Source organism: Sus scrofa, chromosome 1 (assembly GCF_054392235.1).
Source record: "Sus scrofa isolate SSC_HxYL_T2T_F1_AM1 chromosome 1, Sscrofa_HxYL_maternal_Yorkshire_Landrace_v2.0, whole genome shotgun sequence".
NCBI classification, from domain to species: Eukaryota; Metazoa; Chordata; class Mammalia; order Artiodactyla; family Suidae; genus Sus; species Sus scrofa.
In genome coordinates this window covers 271687190-271711214 of record NC_139383.1, presented here as the reverse complement: position 1 = coordinate 271711214, position 24025 = coordinate 271687190, and the positions used below count along the sequence as shown (strand labels likewise).

Sequence of the window (24025 nt, the reverse complement as noted above, 5' to 3'; positions counted from 1 at the left end):
ATCTGGAGGCTTATCTTTGACTTGCCTTAGACTAGAATGTGTTCCAGCAGACAGCTTTACTATTCAACACTCTTTGTTTGTTCAGAGTTGTTGGGTAGTGGACAGGCCTGCAAGTGTACACATGAAGTCGTAGGTAATACCCATAACTTTCCTCGTAAATCAGAGAGCTCATAATAGCCAAAGATTTGGGAAAAGTTAGGGTTGGGGATGCTTTAATCTAACAGTCCTCTGTAGCCTGGAAAGTTAAGGGAAAAGAACTAAACCAGAAGCTTTGGGTTCAGTCTCTGGGCTGTTAATACCATTTTGGTGACCCAGGGCAGGTTGTGGTACTCTCTCCATGCTTTGGTTTTTCTTAGCTCCAATGTGGGGGTGCTAGGGGAGAGCTGTTAAGGTTCTTCTTTAAGAGTGCCATGGTTTACCAATTGCTTCTCCTTATTTAGTATTTGTTCTCTTATTAACCTCCCTGTTTTTCTCTTGAAGGGTCAGATGACTTGTCTGCAAAACTATGGGATGTGAGCACAGGGCAGTGTGTTTATGGCATCCAGACCCACACTTGTGCAGCGGTGAAGTTTGATGAGCAGAAGCTTGTGACAGGCTCCTTTGACAACACTGTGGCCTGCTGGGAATGGAGTTCCGGAGCCAGGACCCAGCACTTCCGGGGGCACACGGGGGCGGGTGGGTTGCATTTCTTCAAGGGTTTTGACAGTTGCCTTAACCTCATTCCTTAAAGCCAGGAGCCAAGAATGTGATCTTTTTTTGTTTTTATTTTTTAATTTAACCTGTCTTTCCCCCAGCTTCTTTCTCAGTCACTACAATTAATCCATTTATTCAAGTTGTTATTATTTGGAATTCTATCTAACCTTTGCTTTTTCTTGGCCTATTTTTAAACCTTTCTATATACCCTTATACTGGGTAGGGCGGTTCTCCTCTTCCCCTTTCTCATTTATATCCTCGTGAACAGTTGATCAGTTTTATTTATTTTATCAAATTCCATACCTCTAAATTGAGTAAGTGCTACACTTGTAAGTTCAGTTCATTTTATTTGTGGAATTAGGACTGGAAATCCTTTGGAGTGACTACACAGATTACATCAAATTGGAGTTTGGTTGACGATTAAAACAAGCTATTGTCCAAAAATAAGATGAAAAAAAAAAGATACCTGCATATTTCCTAATAATTTTACAGCAGCCTGGTTTATACAGACTGGTCATTTGAGTATAGCCTTCAAACCTGAGCTTCTCCCTCATTCTCTGCATTGTATTTTGGAGCCTTGTGCAGAAATCACATTGATCTAGTTCCCAGTCCCTTGTGCAGCAACTGCCTTCTTCTTTTCCTCCATTTACCCGCTGCATTAACTCCTGCAAATCACAGTCTATGTGCGTGAGCATCACATTTATGAGCAGCCTTCCTGGACTCCCTAAACAGGTTGAGTCCCTCTGCTCTATGTTTCCCAATAACTGTATAACACTCATCATACAAGTAAGTGTGATAACCTGGCTTCCCCACCAAGCTGTAAGCTCCAGAAGGACACGGATCCTGCCTATCATATTCACCCTTAGGTCCTGAATTCCTTGTACCATAACCTGGAGTTCAATAGTTCTTTAAAGTAAACCTAGTTGTTTTATTGCAAAAAAACATTCTGTTTGTCATCCTACACATTTTTCTTCAGTTTGCTCTGCTACCTCTTGTTTGTTACAGAAATTAACATTTGGAGGTATATGATTTTCATGGAACTTATATATTAAGCTGAGTGTAACATTCCAGTGTCAAGGGGTGTACACTGACTTCCGGGTGATTATGTACCTGGTCCACTTTGAGAGCCCTGTTCACAAAAATGTCCTCCTTGCTGTTCCTTAGACATTGTTGTGGCTTTTCCTAACTCCGTGCCTTTGCTGTTCCCTCTACCTGCAATATTCTCTTTCTTTTCTTGATAATTCTACTCATCCTTCAGGGCCCATCTCCAATATCGCCTCTTCCCTGAAGTCCTCCCTGATACCCCTGGGCAGAGTTAGTCATTCTCCTTGGTGTTTCCCTAGCAAGAGGTAAACATTTATTTATTTTTGGACTTCCTCCTCCACCCCTCACTTAGACTGAGTTCCCTAAAGAAACAACTACTGTCTTCATCTCTGGGTCCCTAGTGTTCCTTTAAAGCTTGACAGACATTTAAAAACAAGTATTTGAGTACTTGCTGTACTCAGGCATTGTTTTAGGTACTGGAGATACAACTGCAAAGAAATTCATGAGAGTTCCCTGGTGGCCTGGTGGGTCAAGGATCTGGTGTCGTCACTGTTGTGGCTTGGTTCGATCCCTGGCCTGGAACTTCTGTATGCCCTAGATGTGGCCAAAAAGGAGGCGGGGGGGTGGGATTCAGACAGTTTGAAAGAATGGCTCAGTCTGACCTTAGAAGTTTTTGTTTTGTTTTTCTCATTACATTGGCTTTTCTTGAGTATGGGTATTGTTTTGCAGCTTATATTCTTCACATTTTATCATCCTGCAATAAATAGTGCAAATCTGAGTAGGTCCACCTATGTTGTCCCTGCATAAGCTAGATAAGTTACGAGTAGTATCAGGCAGAGAGTCATGAGAAGAAATACCATTATCTCCTACACTGGTTTTACCTCTCACTCTGAAGCTAGCACAAGTATTAGAGCTTGTATTATTCCAGGGACCTTTCATCCTTAGAATAATAAGCTGTATTAATAACAAGAATTTTGAAATGGATTTATTTTTTAGCATAAAATTGCTGGTTGAGTAAGTGCCTTTTTTTTTTTTTTTTTTTTTTTTTTTTGCCTTTTTAGGGCTGCATCCGTGGCATATGGAAGTTCCCAGGCTAGGGGTCTAATTGGAGCTGTAGCCTCTGGCCTACACCACAGTCACAGCAACGCAGGAACCATGCTTTGTCTGCAACCTATGCCACAGCTTACTGCAGTGCCGGATCATTAATGCACTGAACAAGGCCAGGGATCAAACCCACATCCTCATGGATGCTAGTTGGATTTGTTACTGCTGAGTCATGATGGGAACTCCATTAAGCACCATTCTTGACAGAAGTTCTGGCTGAGAAATTATGCATTTGGGCAGCTAGGGAGAATAAATGTTATTGAACTCTATTATAAAAGACCCATAGGCAATGGCATGTTTTAACTTTGTGTGTGTTGTATATACTAGTGTTTAGCGTCGACTACAACGATGAACTGGACATCTTGGTGAGTGGCTCTGCAGACTTCACTGTGAAAGTATGGGCTTTATCTGCTGGGACGTGCCTGAACACGCTGACCGGGCACACAGAGTGGGTCACCAAGGTAGGAAAACTTATAAAAGAAGTTTTAAGGGGGCGGGGGGAGGAGTTCTGCTCTTGCACAGTGGGCAAATGATCTGGCTTGTCTCTGTGGAGGTGCTGGTTCAATCCCTGGCCCAGCACTGTGGATTAAGGATCCAGCTGTGGCATAGGTCACAGACCCGGCTCAGATTTGATCCCTGGCATGGGAACTTCTATATGTCACAGAAGCATCTGAAAAAGAAAAAAAAAAAAAGAAAGAAATCTTGCTGTCATTCTTGCTGGAGGTGGGATGGAGGCTGTGGGTGATGCCTCATATGTGTTAGTGGGTTGTAAGATGGAATAGATGCAACCACAAAGCATGGTGGTGTCCAACAGTGGCCAGCATGAAAAAGACATTCAGTATGATAGTTTAATGAGTGAATGACTTATGGACCTGGAAGGATACCCACAATATATTAGGTGGGTAGAGGGAGCAAATAAAACAGGTTACATACAGAAAACTATGTCAAGTATGGTAACAGTTTCTGAATGTATTTTTGCGCCAAACTGTTGACGGTGATTATTTCTTGTGGAATTGTGAGAACTTTTTTCCCTTTAGGATAGACACATTTCTTTTTAAATCAGAAAAGCAATTTTCATTTTGAAAAAGAAGATGCTTGCACGTGGAACAAAGGAAAATGTATAGTCAGTCTCTTTAAAAGAACATTGTGCTGTTTTCTAGCCACTTGTATTCAACATAAAATTGGAAGTCCTAGCCAGAGCAGAAAAAGAAAGGCATTCAAATTAGGAAGAGGTCAAACTGTCACCATTTGCAGATGACTTGATGTTATATATAGAAAACCCTTGACTCCATCAAAAACTGTTAAAACTACTAAATGAATTCAGTAAAGTTGCAGGATACAAAATTAATACACAAAAATGTTGCTATATACTAGTAATGAACTATCAGAAAAAGAAATAAAACTGTTGCATCAAAAAGAATAAAATACCTAGGAATACATTTAACCGGGAGAAGAGAGACCTATATATTGAAAACTGCAAGATATTAAAGAAAGTGAAGAAGACACAAATAAATGGAAAGCTATTCTGTGCTCACGGAAGAATCAGTATTGTTAAAATGTCCATACTGCCCAAAGCAATCAATAGATTTAATGCAATCCCTATCAAAATGCCAATGACGTTTTCCAGGGAATTAAGACAATCCTAAAATTTATATAGAAGCACCAAAACAAAACAAAACAAAACAAAAACAAAACCCTCAAAAAGCCAAAGCAATCTTGAGAAAGAATAGACATGGAGGCATCATGTTTTCAAATTATGACAAAGCTATAGTAATGAACACAGATCAGGCATAGATCCATGGAACAGAATAGAGAACCCAGAAATAAACCCGTATGTATATGGTCAAATCACTGATGACAAAGGAGTCAAGGATATACTATGGGGAAAGGTCAGTCTCTTTCATAAATGGTTTTGGGAAAACTGAACAGCCACATACAAAAGAATGAAACTCAACCACTGTCATATACAAAGATAACTCAAAATGGATTAAAGACTTGAACTTAACACCTGAAATCATAAAACTCCTGGAAGAAAACATGTAGGCAGTAAGCTCCTTGACATAGGTTTTGGCAATGATTTAGTGAATCTGACACCAAAAGCAAATGTAACAAAAGCAAAAATAAGTAAGTGGTTCTACATCATACTAAAAAAAATTCTGCACATCAGAAGAAGCCATCAACAAAATGAAGAGGCAGCCTACAAAGTAGGAAAAAATATTTGCAAGTCATGTATCAGATAAGGGATTAATCTCCAAAATAGATAAATAACTCCTACAACTCAATAACAAGCAACCTGATTAAAAAATGGACAGATCTGAATAGACATTTTTTTCTGTAGAAGACATACAGATGGCTAACAAGTAAATGAAAAAATGTTCAGCATCATTAGTCATCAAGGAAATGCAAATCAAATGCATCACCTCACACCAGTTAGAATGGCTGCTATCAAAAAAAAAAAAAAAAAGGAGATAACAAGTGTTGGTGAGGTTGTGGAGAAAAGGAAACTCTTGTGCACTTTGGAAGAATGTAAATTGATGGAGCCACTGTGGAAAACAGTTTGGAAATTCCTCAAAAAATGGAAAATAGAACCACCACATGATCCAGCAATTCCACTTCTGGATATTTATTTGAAGAAACTGAAAACACTAACTCCAAGAGATGCATGCACCTTCTTGTTCATTGCAGCATTGTTTACATTAGCTAAGATATGGAAACAAGTGTTCATCAATGGGTGGATAGTGGATGTGCTTGTGTGTGTGTTCAATATATATATTATATATACACATATATATATGTATATATAATTTAGCCATAAAAAAGAATGAAATCTTGCTATTCATGACAACACAGATGAAACTCAAGGGTATTATGCTAAGTGAAATAAGTCAAAGAAAGCCAAATACCACATAATTTCTCTTACATGTGGAATCTAAAGGGGAACAAAAAAGCCAAGCTAGGCTGGAGGAGTGGGTGGGTACAAATTATTGTGTGCATTGTAAACACTGGGAATATAGCCAATATTTTCTAATAACTGTAAATGGAAAGTAACCTTTAAAAATTGTATTTTATTTTTTTTTTAAAGCCAAGCTTATAGAGAATAGATTGGTGGTTGCTAGAGGCATGGCATGGGGTGTGGGGAATAGGAGAAATGGATGAACAGGAAACTGAGAAACAAAGAGGTTAGATGGTCCTGCCCAGGGTTGCAAAGTCAGCACGTGGCGAATTCTGGTCCTGAGTCTAGTGCTTTTCCCTTTACAGTGCTCGTGCTTAAGAAAACAGTTCATTTGTATCTACTTTGCGTGTGGACTTTTTTCTTTGCCAGTCCTCATACTTTTTTATAAAGTCATATTTTATTTTTTTTTATTTATTTATTTATTTTTGGGGTCATTTTAGGGCTGCTCCCTCGGCATTTGAAGTTCTCAGGCTGGGGGTCTAATCTGAGCAGTGGCTGCCGGCCTGTGCCACAGCCACAGCAATGGTCAGATCCTTTAACTGACTAAGCAAGGCCAGGGATCTAATCTGCATCCGCATGGATACTATTCGGGATCTTAACCCACTGAGTCACGATGGGAATTCCCATATTTTATAATTTTTAAAATGAGTCCTAATGTTGGCTTCCAGACGAAGCTGAGTAAATGCTGCCAACGTTAGACACTTAGATCCTGATGATTTAGATAATCTGGTTATAGTAAAACTCTTAGTAAAAGTTAGCATGATTTATAGTTAACATAAAGTTATAGGTTAGCTAGTCTCACGTACCATATCGTTTTGAGCTCTTTCATATTTTAATTAGAAGGGATATAGGAACGGCACTGAAAGGATCTTTCTATAACATGGATACTTATTATTTCTAGGTGGTTTTGCAGAAGTGCAAAGTCAAGTCTCTCTTGCACAGCCCTGGAGACTATATCCTTTTAAGTGCAGACAAATATGAGATCAAGGTAAGGTTTTTTTCCTTCACTAATTTGCCTCATGAAAGTGTGGCACAAGGGCCCTATTTCAAGGGAGGCGGGAATATCTTTAGTTTAAGCCATCTTAAATCCATTGAAAAAAGTATTTATTATCTCTATGTTCTCAGCAGTTTCTAACTGATTTGTAAATAAAGGGGAAAAAAATCCACAGAAATTTATCTTCAACACGTTCTTACTGTTTTTTTTAAGACGCATATCTCCTGTCTCCCTCAATTTGTCGATCTAAAGTATGAAAACAAACATTTATTTGTATAATAAAGCAATTCGTAAAAAGTTTATAGAGCACTCTTACATATATTTTTATTGCATCTTTTAAATTGTTGCATGTGGTAGGCATTAACTATCTACATTGCAAGAACCTCAGTTCAGAGAAGTTAAGTATTTTACTCAAGGTTACACAACACAAACCTGCAGAATCAGAATTTGAACCCATGCCTCAGCTGTAAAACCTGTGGTCTTTGCAGTTTCCTTCACTTAGTATCTGACTTCAGCAAACAAAAGCCACATTGTTTAAGGAGAAGCTTTTCTATGGTGATGTGATCTGTCATTTTTCCCAATTTTCTTTTATCTGTAGATTTGGCCAATTGGGAGAGAAATTAACTGTAAGTGCTTAAAGACGTTGTCTGTCTCTGAGGATAGAAGTATCTGCCTGCAGCCAAGACTTCATTTTGATGGCAAATACATTGTCTGTAGTTCAGCGCTGGGTCTCTACCAGTGGGACTTTGCCAGTTATGATATTCTCAGGTAATGTTTCCTTGGATCTTTACCTTTAACCGTCTGTTGAAGTTCAGTAATAAGGAGAAGACTAAATATTTGGATGAACCACTTAGTAACTTGGGAAATGTTTATTCCATCACTTATAAACAGAGTTTGATGCTGAAAATCTCACACATAAAAATGTTTTAAAGGCAGTAATTAAATTAGAAAGAGTTACATGTTAGAATCTAGAGGTCTAGGTTCTAATCCCTTTTACTCTGACTTACTTTCCCTTTCAGAATTTCTGAATTCCCCTTCCAGTTTTTCTAGGAAAAAAGAGTTTAGATGAAACGATCTTTCAGGTCTTCTCTGATTCTAATGTTTTAAGTTCTACTTCCTTGTCAGTTGAAATTCTTCATTGAGGGATCAGGTGGCCTTCTGTTGCCAAGTTGAAAGGCAAAAGTACTTAGAGAAAGTTACAGCCTGCAGAATTTCTCTCCAAAGAAATAAATAGAAAGAGGTCTGTGGACAAATAATTTGGTAGTTCACTGCATACCATAGACCTCTCTTGGAGACTGGCAGTATCCATTAGCATAGTGGAGGCTGATGGAAGCCAATGCCACATGGTGATTAAGAGAACTTACTTTTGGAATTCCCGTGGTGGCTCAGCAATATCAAACCCAACTAGTATCCATGAGGACACGGGTTCGATCCCTGGCCTCGTTCAGTGATTTAAGGTTCTGGCATTGCTGTGAGCAATGGTGTAAGTCACAGACACGGCTCAGGTCTGGTATTGCTCTGGTGGTGTAGGCCAGCAGCTACTGCTCCGATTGGACCCCTAGCCAGGGAACGTCCATATGCCACGGGTGCAGCCCTAAAAAGATAAAAAGAGAGAGAACTTACTTTGGTGATAAATAAACCTTGGTTTAAGACCTAGTTCCATTTCTTATGAGCTGTGTCATTTTATGAAAGTTTCTTAACCTCTCTGTGCTTCAGTTTTCTCACCGTAAAGATTAAATGAAATGCCTGTAATGAGGACCTAGCACAGGACGTGATAAGTCTTTATTACTAACAGGTCCGAGAAGCTCCCTATTTTAATTTGTTTAAACCTACTGTACTTCACATGTATTGTGCACAGAGCCCTTGTTTTGAGGAGCACCTAACTAACAGCTCACAGAATTAGTCTTCCATAGCATGATTCAGGAAGTGCTGACCTGGGGGCAGAAATTTGAACTTTTGTTTTGTTTTTACGCATGACTGTTTGAGGTGAACTTGTATGGAATCTGATCCTACTAGCCAACAAGACTTTGGTAGCCCTGTCCCTCTGGTCATAAAGTTACAACCCCATTTATGTCTTCCTGGAATCAGACCTACACTTCTCTTTCTCTCTTGTCTCTTTTTTTTAAGAGCCGCACCCAAGGCATATGGAAGTTCCCAGGCTAGGGGTCAAATTGGAGCTGCAGCTGCCAGCCTACACCACAGCCACAGCAATGCCAGATCCAAGCCACATCCACAACCTATGCCACAGCTTACGACAATAGCAGAACTTTAACCCACTGAGCAGGGCCAGGGATCGAACCTGGGTCATCAGGGTTTGGGTTTGTTACCACTGAGCCATAACTGGAACTCCCAGACTTACACTTCTAAACAGTTAGCTTTCCAAGATGTTAGAATAATTTCTAGAAATGATTGATAACTATACTTTGTTTAAAAAAAAAAAAAAAAAAAAGACTGGAACAAATCCTAGAAAACATTAGTCCTTTTATGGATGGACAAACTGAAGCTGAGAGAGGATAAGGGCCTTCCAGTATCCCACAGCTCATCCTCATCCAGTATCCCTTCATCCATCCATCCATGACTGGATCATCCAGCAGGCATGTGCTTAAGGTACCAGCAAGCCAGAGAAAAGGAACTTTTGAAAGTGTTTGATTCTTTGCAAAGAAATTCAAGGATGGTTGGGAGTTCCCGTTGTGGCGCAGTGGTTAACGAATCCAACTAGGAACCATGAGGTTGCGGGTTCGGTCCCTGCCCTTGCTCAGTGGGTTAACGATCCGGTGTTGCCGTGAGCTGTGGTGTAGGCCGGTGGCTACAGCTCCGATTCGACCCCTAGCCTGGGAACCTCCATATGCCGCGGAGCGGCCCAAAGAAATAGCAAAAAGACAAAAAAAAAAAAAAAAAAAAAAAAAAAAGGTTGGCACAGGTTCTATATATATCCACAGATCAACCAGCTGAGGATTGAAAATACAACTATTTTCATGTCATTTAAATTGTGCTTACAACTATTTATTTAGTGTTTACATTGTTTTTGCTATGAGTAGTCTAGAGATGATTTGAAGTATATGGGAGGATGTGCCTAGGTTATATGCAGACTGTACCATTTCATATAAAGTACTTGAGCATCCATGCATTTTAGTATCTGAGGGTGTCCTGGAACCAGTTTCCCACAGATATGACTATAGTCATCATGGGAAAATCAGATCTTTAACGTTAGTGTTGTTTTTGTTTTTAATTAAAATTTGGAAGAGGGGGTGCAAAGGTAAGGTGGAATAGAGGTATCATAATCTTTTTTTTTTTTTTTTGATCTTTTTGTCTTTTAGGGCCACAGCCAAGGCATATGGAGGTTCCCAGGCTAGAGGTCCAATTGGAACTGTAGCCGCTGGCCTATGCCGGAGCCATAGCAACACTGGATCCGAGCTGCGTCTGCGACCTACACCACAACTCATGGCAACGCTGGATCCTTAACCCACTGAGTGAGGCCAGGAATCGAACCTGCATCCTCATGGATGCTAGTCAAGTTTGCTAACTGCTGAGCCACGGGAACTCCTCATAATCTTTTTAATGCATAGAATCTCTTTAATTTGATCCCTATCTCTCTTTCTCAGGTCTACTTCTTACTCAGAATGGCATACAGAGTCCATAGTCCCAGATGAAATTTCTGTTAGTTTTTGGTGTTTGGATATATTAGATGTAAACAAAAAACCTGCAAGATTATTTGCTGCTAGCAAATGCTAGATTCAGATTTTTCCTTGAGAAGGAAAGGGCTATTTTATCACTTGCTTTTCCCCCTCAAACAGCAATAAACCAACCTCATTTTGAAGTCTCAGTACAAATCCTATGGCCTCAGTTGCCAGGACCCGGTGGTGTTACTTAAGCTTTGATGCTAGTGGAAAAGAAGCAAAGCACAGACAGCAGAATGTTGCTCCATAAAGCTGTGATGCAATCTCTTGAGCTAGGCTATCTCAGTACAACAGGCAGGGTTTGTAGGTTCAAGGGCCCAGACTGCACAGCAGGGATGTCTGTTTACAGTAAAAGTAATCAAAGTAGAGGGTGCTTGACTCTTGACAGGTCAAGATCTGAGTTCTGTCCTGTAACACATCTGTGCTCAAGTCTTTGGAGTCAGCTCATCTTCCCCAGGCTTAAAGTCCTTTCCCCTGGCCACTCAGCTTTCTTAGTTTCTCGTTATTTTCTGCTTGCCTTGAGGATGTGGGACTTACTAGATTTTCTTGCCATTTTCCCCAGCTCCTTTGTGTCTCTCTTATAGGAATCTGTATTTGCCTGTGCTCACTGTGCTGTTCATTAGCAGATACTTACCTAACCAGTGTGTTAGGCATTGTGATGTACTCTGGGAACCAGCAGAGTTACTTAACAAGCTTGTGGAGATTACTAACTGGTGGGAGGGAATGCTGACAGCTGACTACATGCAGATGTTTTTGTGGTTGGTGTAGGCAACATCATACAGGGTCCTCTGAGGCCCTACCTAGTTTGAGGAGCAAGGAAAAGCTGCTTTGAGGAGGAGATTTGGGCTGACCCCTAAAGGATGTGTGGATGCATTTCACTAGTGGGGGCAGGTTTGCAGTGAGAAGCATCGTAGGACTGAGAGGGCCATCTGTTGAAAGGCCCTGAGACTGCAGGAGCCCAGTGCATTTGAAAGACTGAAAGAAGGCAGATGGCAGATAGGAGTAGAGCAGTAGAGAGCCATGGAAAGACTTAAACATTTAAATGAGGTGGTGATAGGATTAGATTTTAGTGTGAGGTTAACTGATTGAAAGGGGCAAAGAGCAGATTTGGGGAGACCAATTGAAAACTGTTGGCAATGCAGGCAGAAGGCGGTATCTTGGATCAGAGTTGTGGCAGTTCAGGTAGTAGTGAATAAATGAAGGAAAATTTAGGAGATAAAATCAGTAGATCATGATGAGTGGGTTTATGATTTGAGAGTTGGGTGGTTGCCATGTTTCCTAGCTTGTGCAGCTGGGTGAATGAGCAAGCAGGGAAAAAAGAGAAACAGGTTTGGCTAAGAAGTTTGGTTTTGGATCAGTTGAGTATGAGGAACAGGTCTTCGTCTTCACTGCTAAGTCCCCTCCCTTCCCGATACCAAACTGAAATCTGCTTCTGTGTAACTTTCCCTTTGACCTTCCTTCTCTCTGCTGGAGCCCCTGATGCCTGGCTTCTCCCATGTCCTTCAAAGCTGTCTAAAGGTGACATCATGTCTAGCTTCCCTGCCAGTTCTTTCTTGCCCCATCTCAGGATAATATTTTGAAGCTCTTACATTGTCCTGGTTACCAGCCCTGTCCCTTCTGGTTGGCCTCTTGAACATGCACTAGTCGGCAGTGTCCTTGTTAAGATGTAGGCTGAAGTGACCTCTCTCACATGGGCTCAAACTTACTATCACGGAGCAGAATTTGTACATCCCCTGTCTTGTAGCTCTTTTCCTAGCACCTCTAAGGAGGACATCAACTTTTCACCTTACTAAACAGTCCATAACAGAGACTGAGGGGTTTTTGTCATTCTGTTTAGCAAGGTCTTTTCCACTTTGTGCCTTTGTCATTAGTGCTTTAGTAACTGCCAGCCTGAGCGGCTTAAAGCTGTCCTCCCAACTCTCCCAGTTTTCTCTGACTTACTATGAATTGGTTATTAGTGAGTGTTTCTGAATTATTTGGGGAACATTATATTTTCAGCCTCCACTGTTTTTAGAGCGGAACCTATGTGCTTTCTACCTGCCCAATATTGTAGCCCTTGAGTTACCTGGTTTTCAGTCTTTGTTCTGGGCTTGGGGAGGTTCCCCTGGGCCCGTACAGGGCCCTCCGCATCTGTGGGTTCTGTATCCATGGATGCAGAGGGCCTCCTGTACTACGCCATTTTATGTAAGGGCCTTGAGCATCCTCAGATTTTGGTACCTAAGGGGGTCTATCTAGAAACCAATCCCCCTCAATACCAAGGGGTGACTATATATATATAGGATTCGATGAGTTAAGTCTTTTTACCTAATGGTAAGGTTGAGTATTACACTCTTGTTCTAACTGGTAACTAACTAGTAAATCCTTTGCTGAGGTTTTACCTTGGCTGGACTTCAGTTTGCACATCTTAGAAATGACAGTGTTAAATGAGATAATCATGGATTTCCTGTCGTGGCGCAGCAGGAACGAATTCGACTAGGAACCATGAGGTTGCGGGTTTGAACCCTGGCCTCGCTCATTCGGTTAAGGATCCAGCATTGCCGTGAGCTGTGGTGTAGGTCACAGACTCAGCTCAGATCCTGAGTTGCTGTGGCTGTGGTGTAGGCTGGCAGCTACAGCTCCTATTAGAGCCCTAGCCTGGGAACCTCCGTATGCCGTGGGTGCAGCCCTAAAAAGACAAAAAAAAAAAAAGGTATTCTGTTAGATCTTTTACAGCTTAGATGGGAATTTTGTGCTTTTATAAATGTTCATTCCTTACATGCACATGTTATCATATCATTATGAAGGGTTCTTCTCCCCCCTGCCCTTTCTTCCCCCTGCTCCTGCAGCATGTGGAAGTTGCCAGGCTAGGGATTGAACCTGTGTCACAGCAACAGCACAAGCCGCTGCAGTGACAATGCCAGATCCCTGCTACACCATAAGGGAACTCCTCTGCTGCCTTTTTTCTAAATTAGGGTGAGCTTTTTATCTTCACATTTTCCCTTGTATAAAAAGAAATTCATTTAATTCAAAATTTGCTTGAATTTTATATTGGTTTTAAATGTTTCCAGAAAAGATTAAAGTAGCATAAACAGAAGCACAGTTGCTTTCTGGTTCATGTTTCTTAACTCTCATCCTTGTAGGGTCATCAAGACTCCTGAGATAGCAAACTTGGCCTTGCTTGGCTTTGGAGATATCTTTGCCCTGCTGTTTGACAACCGCTACCTGTATATCATGGACTTGCGGACAGAGAGCCTGATTAGCCGCTGGCCTCTGCCAGAGTATAGGAAATCCAAGAGAGGCTCCAGTTTCCTGGCGGGCGAAGCGTCCTGGCTCAATGGACTGGATGGGCACAATGACACGGGCTTGGTCTTTGCCACCAGCATGCCTGACCACAGTATTCACCTGGTGTTGTGGAAGGAGCACAGCTGAGGCCACGAGCCGCACCGCTGACTGACTTTGGGCCCAGGGCTGCGGGTTTTGAGTGCAACCTCTGTGGCAGCCGACTGCATGAACCAAAGTTCTCACCTAATGGTATCATCACGCAGTGCACAATCATTTATCTCTGTTTGCCAGGGGGCCAGGGCTCGGGTTGGGGAGGGCTTGTTTTATGGACATATACTGCAGCATGCTGATGGGGTGCACCATTGACTTCATTTGTACTTAGTTATGTTGGTCAGGATAAGAGGGTGCATTTGGGGCTCATCTTTCTTGAATATTGGTTTTAAGTATAGAAATTCAAATCGCTCATTAATCTGCTAATTGGTTGCCTATAAAAACATATTCAGTCTCTTATTAAAGCTTTCTACCATTGCCTTTTTCTCTTTTGAAGTTGAAGCAAAGGTGCTATGTTGTTAACAGCAACTTTCTCACATGGAGCTTAGCTTTTATAACAGCCTGTGTTACAAAGACCACCAAGTCCTGTAACACTTGTAAATTCTCCACCAAATACCAGTTCTAAAGGAAATTTGTCTTCTAGTGCAAATCTAATTCTGTAAATTGATGGTTTGTAACACATTCTAAACCCTAGTTCTTGACAGGGTCAAAGTTGATCATGTCTGAGACAGGAGGAAGTTCTGTAGTTTTTGTTTGGATGTGGAGCAGCTGGTCCTTGGTCCCCTGCAGCCTAGGTGACTGCATAGAGGTGACATGGTGCAGCAGGAGGGGCTCTGAGCTGGAAGATGAAGGAACCCTGCACCCTAGGCATATACTTTTGAGCCCCATTTTCCCCATCTGTATAGGTAGCTATTAGGCTAAGTGATTTCTAAGGTTCTGGTCCTGCATCTGCTAAGGTGTGCAAAAGTTGACATTGCAGTTTTTTCTGATTGCTAATTCATTGTTTCTTTGGGTTTGGAGATAATATATAAATGGAATCACTGATATAAATGAAATCACGGATACAAAGTTATATAAGGAAATCAAATATATGAAAAGGAGTGGATAAGTGGGAATGTGGAAAATGTTAACGTATTCCAGTTTGAAGTAAATGTAGGTGATTGGTGGCGGAAATGCTGATGGGACTTGTGGCTCTCTGGAGAGGCACTGTGCTGTAATCAGGAAGAAAGAGCCCAACCCTGACTTTCCTCTCTCCCTTGTCTGTGACTTGATGTGTAGCCTCAGGCAGCTTAACCCTCTGTTGAAAATGAAGGAATTGCCCTAGATTAGGGTTTGCAAACTCACCCACCCAGGGGAACCATGCAGATAATGTAGCTGAGTGCAGGCAGCAAGCTAGGAAGTACTACACCAGTGCCAGTGTCTCTAACAGGCCAGTTATGCAGCCCTGACAAGCCCAATTGTCAGGTCTTCTGATTTTCAGGAGGACTTAGGAATCCAGGATTGTATTTGTAATTCCCTAATTTAAAAAATATTGACAGTAACTTGAAGAGAATTTAAGTTTTAGTGTGCTGAACAGAACATCTGTACAGGCTATTCTCCATCCTCTCGTTCCTGTAAAGTTAGAAAATAACTGTGATTCAGAAGTGGAAATGTCTTAACATGGTTTTCACTAACATTAGGGAGAGTGTAGATGGAGCAAGCAATCAGAAAGATTCACCTCTTCCCTGTTGTGTACAGAGGAGTTGGGGGAGGGGGCACTTCATTCACAGACTGACAGGATAGTAGTTTGAAGATGAACTTAAGAGCTGGAACCTGAGTGAGAGCTTCTACCTGGGAATATGAGGTATTCATTCTTGTTAATTATGGTACAAAGCACTTACATTTTTCAGGTAGGAAAAGGGTTGCTGGCAGAGCTGAGAATGCCTGAAAGTACACTGGGGACATCTCTCTCCCAGAACCTCATCAGCCTAGAGCTTGACAATGGCCCTCTGAATGCTACGAAGTTAGGGTTTTAGAGAATTAATGGTTGGTTAAAGGATAGATTTAGTTAATACCCATGTTGAGACTCTAAGGGAGTTAGGTGAAGGAACAAAATCTTTTTCCATCCTCCCAAATCTACTTCACATTGAGTTCTCTGCGTGAGCTCTGCTTGGTCCTCTAAGAAATGCAACCAGATTCGAAGCTGGGGTCCATTTGGCAGGAGCCTCAGGAGGCTTTGGACAGTGATGAGGGTAAATGACTTGTTCCTTTTCATCCAGCTGGAGCAAAAAACTGAGATTACTGATTAATGACCCTCCCCACTCCCACTTCACCCCCAGATATATCCAGTAGCTTCAGAGAGCAAGCGATTATAATTACAGTCAATTGTAGGAAAAAGTTTTTGAAAATGACAAACCTGAAGCCCGTGTAGCATATCCCATTTCACGTTTCGGTGGTGAATACTGAGGTTAGCATCAAGGTGGCGCAGCTGATTTTGAAGGCAGTGCTTGGAGTCCTAAATCTGATTCCTCCTCACAGAGGTCTTTATTTCACCTGAGCATTTTATTTAATTGCTTTATGGATGCTAGATTTCTTCATAGTATTGCCAGCTGTTATAAATATGGTAAACTAGGGAGTTTCCATCGTGACTCAGAGAAAACGAATCTGACTAATATCCATGAGGATGCAGGTTCGATCCTTGGCCTCGCCTCGCTTAGTGGGTTAAGGATCTGGCATTGCCATGAGCTGTGGTGTAGGCCTGCAGCTATAGCTCCAATTGGACCCCTAGCCTGGGAACTTCCATGTGTCATGTATGGCCCTAAAATGACCCCCCCCCAAAAAAAAAATATATATATATATAGGTAAACTAACTCATCCTTTAAAAAAAATAAAGCAAGATGGGGAGGCAGCAAGAGCAGGGGGTGGGGGGCCCTTCAGTCTCCTCTCATGGTGTTGGAGGCTGTCTGCCCTCACACTGACTTCTGCTTCCTTCTTTTGTGAACATTCTCATATCTGAAAAATTCTTCAGTCATGAGCAGATAAACTCCCTCCTTTATGAGCATTGGATGTCTTTTTTTTCTTTTTTTGTCTTTTTGCCTTTTCTAGGGCTGCTCCTACGGCATATGGAGGTTTCTTGAGTGAGCCTGCTGTGGTAGAAGGGGGCTGCTCTCCTCTCGGGTTCATATGGGGAAGCATCACATCTTCAGGCTCCAGTGGGAGGATGGGGTCCCTCAGAGCTGAGTTGAGTGTGAGATTCTAGCAGATTCTGTTCCCATTCCAAAAGAAGGGAGATTCCTCCAGCCAGCCCCATCATTTGAAGTAATAAGTGTTGTCTAAACCAGTTCTATCTAATCTGACCTCTTAGACCTATCAGAGAAGTCGGAAGACTTCTTCCAGGAGAGGGTCTAGACTTCGAAGGAGTTCCACAGGAAGGGACAGCTTTTAAATGGAAGGTGGAGAATATTGCTATTAAATTTTAAGGTGTACGCTTCATTTTTCATAGTTTAAAATGAATCTGTTCTGGCCATTGAAAATGTGTAGAAAATGTGAGTGAGGATTATATACTCATTCTAGTATCTGCTCTGAGGAGAATGATTACTGCTCTGCCTTTGTAAAACATTTTAGGGAGAAAAGAAATACTTAGGAAACAGTATTATGTTATTAGATATGAAGAAATTGTTTCTGTTAGGTGAAACGTTTTGACCAAACAGAAGCAGCTAAGGAGAGTGGAGCCTGGCTTCACATGTTGCTTTGGCCAACTCACCAGCTCCTTAAGCCCTGATTGTTGCCCTGGCTTCTTGGGAGCCTAGAGGTGAATCTTCCTACCATCACCTTCCAGCTCTCCATGCCTCCTTGTCTGGGCCCTTGTCGGGCCTTGTTGTCTGAGCCACTTGCCGTGCTCTGTGGGGAAGTGTGCAGTCAGATTGCTACCCTAGGATGCAGCCGGGGCCAGGGCACACTCACCTGTGCCTTTAGGGCCATAGAGTTGTCAGGATGGGGAAGAGGCCCCTGAGGACTGTCCCCTTGACACAGCCTTCCTACCTGGTTATGCTGGTGCTTGCCGAGATATTTAAGACAACCAAGACACTCTTGAGAATTCTACAGTCCCCAGATAGAGTGTCTGAAGGAGGGAACAGGTTAGCATCCTCGACAGAAATGCCTGCCAGCCATCATTTGGCAGTGTCCTGATCCAAGGCTCCCTGTGCCTATTCTAGGAAAGTGAATTTTTTTCAGGATAAACCCTCAAATGTATTACTAGATCGTCTTTGTACCATTCCCGTCAGCCTAGTAAGGCTGAATGATCATGCTCAAGGCAAAAAGGTCCTTTGCTGTCAAAGTTGTTTCAGTGTGTTTCCAGTCTTCTCCAGAATGGCTTAGTTGCTTAAAACTAGTACTTCAGTCTTGACCAGTGTGATAACAAAACCTCCTTTATTGCAGCTTAAATAATTCACAGCTACTTCCACTCTTCATGAACATGCTCAAATAAAAATGTGTTTTCTTGTATTTAAACCTGGAAAATTACGAATTCAGATGACAAAAGCTCATCATTGGTGTCTGTATACTCAAATGGTGAACAGCCATATTTCACTAATTTCGACTTAGTACACTCTTGATGAGAAGGCTCAGGTTGAAAAAGGCTGGACTCACCAATCCGACATCTACAGCGATGTGGAACTCACGTTTCACTCATTTGATGTATGTTGTGATCCGGGGGGGGGGAATGACGTGACGTTTATGTTTGAACTGTCTCTGTGGGGTGGGTGGGCAGGGGAAAAGGGCTTGCTTACGCACATAGTGGAGTGATTGTGGAACAAGATGTCTCTCTAAGATGAGAGGTTATTTTCATGCATCAGAGAAGCATTCTTCTACCCGTGAGTGATTGTGCTAATATAAATCATTATACCTTTACTTTAAAGCAAGTTCCCTCAATTAGGCAACGTTTGGTTAGCCACGCCCAAGTTCTGTTTGTACTTGAAAGAAATAAAGCTGCATTTCCTTAAAAATTACATTCTGTAGTTAAGACTATTTTCTTGCTTTCTCCCCCCAGCCAATCCCGAGGGAACCTGTCAAAAGCAAGCGTGTTTTAGAAGGCGTTTTTAGAAATGGACCTGCCCCTCAAGTGATCTAAGCTGTCCCTGTTCTTTTACATCTTTCTTCATGTTCTAGAATGTAGCTCAACAATATAGTGATTTCTGAATGAGATCCAAGAAGGGGAACAAGGATTTTGGTGCTCTTCATGAATAGATGCAAGTGGGAAAAGTACCATTAGGCAGGGTCAAGACCTTGGAGTCAGCTTCCTCTCTTTTGCCCTCTGTTCAGCACATCCCCAAGTTGGTCCATTCTTTCTTCTTAATTTACATTTATAAGACTCCTTGTCATTTGACATGGTCCTGTGCCTTTGATCCCAGGTAGCACCATCATAGAACAGACTGTCCTTCCTGTTTTACAGATGAGAACTGAGGCTTGGAAGAGCGGCTCATTGCTTAGAGGAGTAGTATGTGGTGAGGATGAGGTTGGGGCCAGGACATTTAGCCTCCACAGACCTGGGTTTTTTTTCTGTCTTGTTTCCTTTCCCATTCTCTGCCTACTTTGGTCCCTTCGATCCGGACCTGGACCTCTGTCCTCCCCCTTCACCACTCATGTGTGCCTTTTGAGCCATCATGGACTCTGCTTCCAGGGTGTCTCCTCAAGTTTTTTGAGCACATGGCTCCTCTGTTCAGCCACCTTAATGACTCCTTAGATTTATTATCAACAGAGGGAGTCTAGATTTATTAACGTAATTGAGTCCTAACTCATCTCTTCAAATAATACATGGTCTTTCTTTTCCTGCTTTTGTACCTTGGGTCCTCCCTGTTCTTTCTACCTGTCCTTGGGCCAGCTGTAGGACCCCACTGACCTCCCACTGTCTTTAAAGCCTCTGCTAACCACCATCCCCCACTCAGGCAGACTCAGTGTTTTGTTCCAGGATAGGTAGTTGTGCAATTCATTTGGCGATTCATCATGTAGTACCTTTTGCAGTTGGCAAACAATTAACTTTTACCCTTAATCTCTACATTTTTCAGAATTTAGTAGGTGAATCCATTGTATTTCCAGCAGCATTTTAGAATTGGGTTCTTAAACGATGCTCAATAAATTCTTGATATTTTAATAAGTTCCATGGATTATCTTAGGGGCTACATGTTATGGAGGAAAAATAACTTGAGAATATCAGAGCTTTAAGAAAAATGAAAGATCAATTACACACAGCTCTTCTCTTAGACTTCCCTGTTCTGCCGTATTCTGTAAACATTCTGAGTACACTTGCACAGAATGTTTGATGATCATTCTGATTAGACATGAGTTGTCCTTGCCAGTGGGGTGTTTCTGTCCTTTGCATTTTAACCGCATGTTCTGTTCTCTTTGTGGCAGAGATAATCTGACAATAACACAAACCTATGGAGAAAATTACCCAGACGCCTTTATTATAATGACTTTTAGTATTCTCTTCTACTCCTTATGCATGTGTATGTGTAGGTTTATGTGATTACAAATCATTGTTTTGTATTATGCTGTCAGCAATGTGCTCTAAATCTTGGCAATTACTGTAATACTTTGTAACATTTCTTTATTGCATATAATTTGCTAATCATTCTTGTTTTGGTGGATAATTAAGTAGTTTCCAGTTTTGCTTTTTGGATAATTCCACAGAGAACTTCTTTGCACATTATTTTCTTAGAACAAGTTCCCAGTAGATGACTTACTGGTGAAAACAGAAGAAATTTTTTCTTGGTTTTTTGTTGTTGTTATAGACACAGAAGAGAGCATAAAACACACAAAGGTTATTGAGTAGTTGTAGAGTGAATACCTGTCCAACCACTATCCAAGTCAAGAAAGAACAGTTCTGGCCCCCTAGAAACCTCCATTCCAGGAAGGAACACTTCATGGCCTTTGCTTCAGATTTATCATGTGGCTTTCCAAATAGGTTAAAGGGATTTATGTTGTCACCTTGCTGGATTGAGTCTGTGTTCAACACAACGTCATCAGTGTTCAGTAGTTATTTTAAATGTTGGTCCATTAAGTAGGTATAAAGAAGATATCCCAGGAGTTCCTGTTGTGGCTCAGCAGAAATGAATCCAACTAGTATCCATGACGATGCAGGTTCGGTCACCGGCCTCACTCAGTGGGCTGGGGATCCAGTGTTGCTGTGAGCTGTAGTGTAGGCCAGCAGCTGCACTGCGCTCTGATCTGACCCCTAGCCTGGGAAATTCCATGTGTCATGCGTGCGGCACTAAAAAAAAAAAAAAAAAAAAAAAAAATTCCCGAGGTTGCTATTATTGTTATTTAACATGAAGACATTTTTATGTGTGCTTATTTGTATTTCTTTTGAATTCTGTCTTCCTCTTTTACCCATTCTTTTTTAATTTTTATTTTTTAATATAGTTGATTTACAATGTTCTGTCAATTTCTGCTGTACAGCAAAGTGAACCAGTTACACGTTCTTTTTCTCACATTATCCTCCGTCGTGCTCCATCACACGTGACTAGATATAGTTCCCCGTGCTATACAGCAGGATCTCATTGCTTATCCACTCCGAATTTAGTAGTTTGCATCTCCTAACCTCAAACTCCCACTCCCTCCCCCTCCCCCTCAACCATGTATTCTTAGTACGTTTTCGAAAACTTGGGAAACATTGAGATGAATTACAAAGTTTCACTAATCTAGGAATCACTAATTTAGAAGTAGGAATTCCACCCAAGGCATGTATTGAAATTTTCTTTCCATAAAAAGGATTAATGTCAAGCAAGCCTATCAATAATCAGTTTACAACCCAGTAATTAATGTATGTCACAAATTGTGTATTACCTGTCAAAGTACAGCAGAGAGCTCAGCAACAGTACTGGATATATAGAACTGTCTTTTCCTGAGGAAGAGGTACCACAGGTGACTGATAATATTTAAAGGAAAATATGGGCAAATTTTTTTTCCAGGAGTTCCTGCTGTGGTTCAGTGGAAATAACCTGACGAGCATCCGTGAGGATGCAGGTTCGATCCCTGGCCTCGATCAGTGGGTTAAGGATCCAGCATTGCCTTGAGCTGTAGTGTAGGTCGCAGACATGGCTTGGATCCCGCATTGCTGTGGCTGTGGCATAGGCCAGCGGTTACAGCTCCAGTTTGACCCCTAGCCTGGGAACTTACATATGCCGCAGGTGCAGCCCTAAAAAAAGACAAAAAAACTTTTTTTTCCAAAATTAATATGTTGAAATTGAAATGAAGAACTCATTTTAAAGGCAACCAAGTACAGATTTCAAGAACACAGTCCAGTCATCCTAGTGTTTTATTTTTGCTCATTAATGCACAGTCAGGGATGGGGGTTGTCAGGTGTGCTTTTGTATTTCAGGCCTCTGCGAGTTCAGAGAGGAGATTGTCCATCTGTGAGAGTTTCACAGGAAAGCAAACATTCCCGAGTGTGTTGGTTCAGCAGATTTAGCCATGTAAGGAGACTCCTGAGCTGGTTGATCATTCAAGCTTTAAGGGCACAGAGCCTGAACTCTATTTGAGTGGTAATCAGAAAAAAAAGTTATGAAGACTGTGTGTCAGCCTAAACTGACTAAGCGATTTTTTTTCTTTATTTCTTATTTTCTCCCCCAAGATACTGTGTCTTGAGAACAGGAACTATGTCTTACTCTTCTCTGTACCCATGTTGCCTACAAGAGGGACTGGATGGAATGGCCCTTGGGTGGGTTTACGTTGATTCCTATAATCCAGCGTTCTCACAATGTGTAATTTCCTTACAGCACATTCACATCACCCTGGACTTGGTAGGAATGCAAATTACTGGGCGGGACCCCAGACCTAATGAATCTGAGGTGGAGTCCAGCAGGTGGTTCCCAAGCCGACTAAGGTTGTGCACCACTGCTATTATCTAGTCTGTTCTGCCACCTACTGGAATCCTTAGGAACAGCATCTGGTAATGAGCAGAATACATTAATTATACTAAGGCCTTTCTTGCACTTAAAAGTTACAGCCACTCAGAATGTGTTCGAAAACTGGAGTTGCCTTGTACTTAATTTTTAGTTAAGGGCATTTCATGTCAAGATATCAGCAGGCAGTCTACATAAACTCATCCCTATTGTTTTAGAAATAAATGCCTTTAATTTTGCACTAAAATTTATCTTATGCACTGGAATAATACACAGCTACCAAATAATGCTATGAAGAATAATTCATAGGGACATGCAAAAACATAAGGTGAAAAACAGGATTAAAACTGGCATACATGGGAATTCCCATTGTGGCTGAGTGGTAACAAATTCGACTAGTATCCCTGAGAATTCGGGTTCGATCCCTGGCCTCACTAAGTGGGTCGGCGATCTGGTGTTGCTGTGAGCTGTAGTATAGGTCACAGATGCAGCTCGGATCTGATGTGGCTGTGGCTGTGGCGTAGACCAGCAGCTGCAGCTCTGATTAGAAACCCTCGCCTGGGGCTTTTCAATATGCTGCAGGTGTGGCCCCTAAAAAGAAAAAAAAAGGCATACACAGAGTTCCCACTGTGGCACAATGGGATTGGCAGCATCTTTGCAGCACCAGGACACAGGTTCCACACCCAGCTCAGCACAGTGCGTTAAAGGATCTGATTTTGGCAAGTGCCAATATTGGAAACTTTTTTAAAAGATTAGTAAGGGAGTTCCCATCGTGGCTCAGCGGTAACGAACCCAACTAGTATCCATGAGGATGCAGGTTCAATCCCTGCCCTTGCTCAGCGGGTCAAGGATCTGGCATTGCTGTGAGCTGTGGTGTAGGTCACAGACGTGGCTCAGAGCTGGCATGGCTGCGTCTGTGGCCCGCAGCTGTAGCTCCAATTCGACCCCTAGCCTGGAAACTTCCCTATGTCATGGGTTTTGCCCTAAAAAGACAAAAAAAAAAAAAAAAAAAAAGTATAGTAGGAATCAAATACGCCTATTCATTCTCTCTCTCTCTCTTTTGGCTGCTCCCGAAGTATGCAGAAGTTCCCTGGGCCACGAATCGCACCTGCGCAACAGCAGCGATAACGCTGGGTCCCTTACCTGCTGAGCCACCAGAGAACTCTAGGGCTATTCATTGCTTAAACTACAAATGTTAAATTCCAATGAAATACAAGTGATGATAAATCAACTAACAAAAAATGCCTACCTGGAGTTCCCCTCATGGCTCAGTGGTTAACAAACCCAACTAGTATCCATGAGGATGTGGGTTCAATCCCTGGCCTCACACAGTGGGTTAAGGATCTGGCCTTGCCATGAGCTGTGGTGT

General features: G+C 41.8%; 1 protein-coding gene across 5 annotated transcripts in view; it reads left to right on the top strand.

The window, feature by feature from the left end:
• FBXW2 (F-box and WD repeat domain containing 2) overlaps positions 1 to 18762 on the top strand; it is a 32398-nt gene extending 13636 nt beyond the window's left edge. For 3 of the 5 annotated variants that reach the window (XM_084994248.1, XM_084994236.1, XM_084994259.1), the window contains 5 exons: positions 481 to 675; positions 3169 to 3302; positions 6696 to 6782; positions 7387 to 7556; positions 13585 to 18762. In XM_084994248.1, the coding sequence (XP_084850374.1) occupies positions 481 to 675; positions 3169 to 3302; positions 6696 to 6782; positions 7387 to 7556; positions 13585 to 13873 (875 nt within the window). In that variant the 3' untranslated portion in view covers positions 13874 to 18762. The remainder of the gene's footprint in view (positions 1 to 480; positions 676 to 3168; positions 3303 to 6695; positions 6783 to 7386; positions 7557 to 13584) is intronic. The other 2 variants (XM_084994264.1, XM_084994244.1) reach the window with 1 other exon arrangement.
• The last annotated feature ends 5263 nt before the right edge of the window (positions 18763 to 24025 follow it).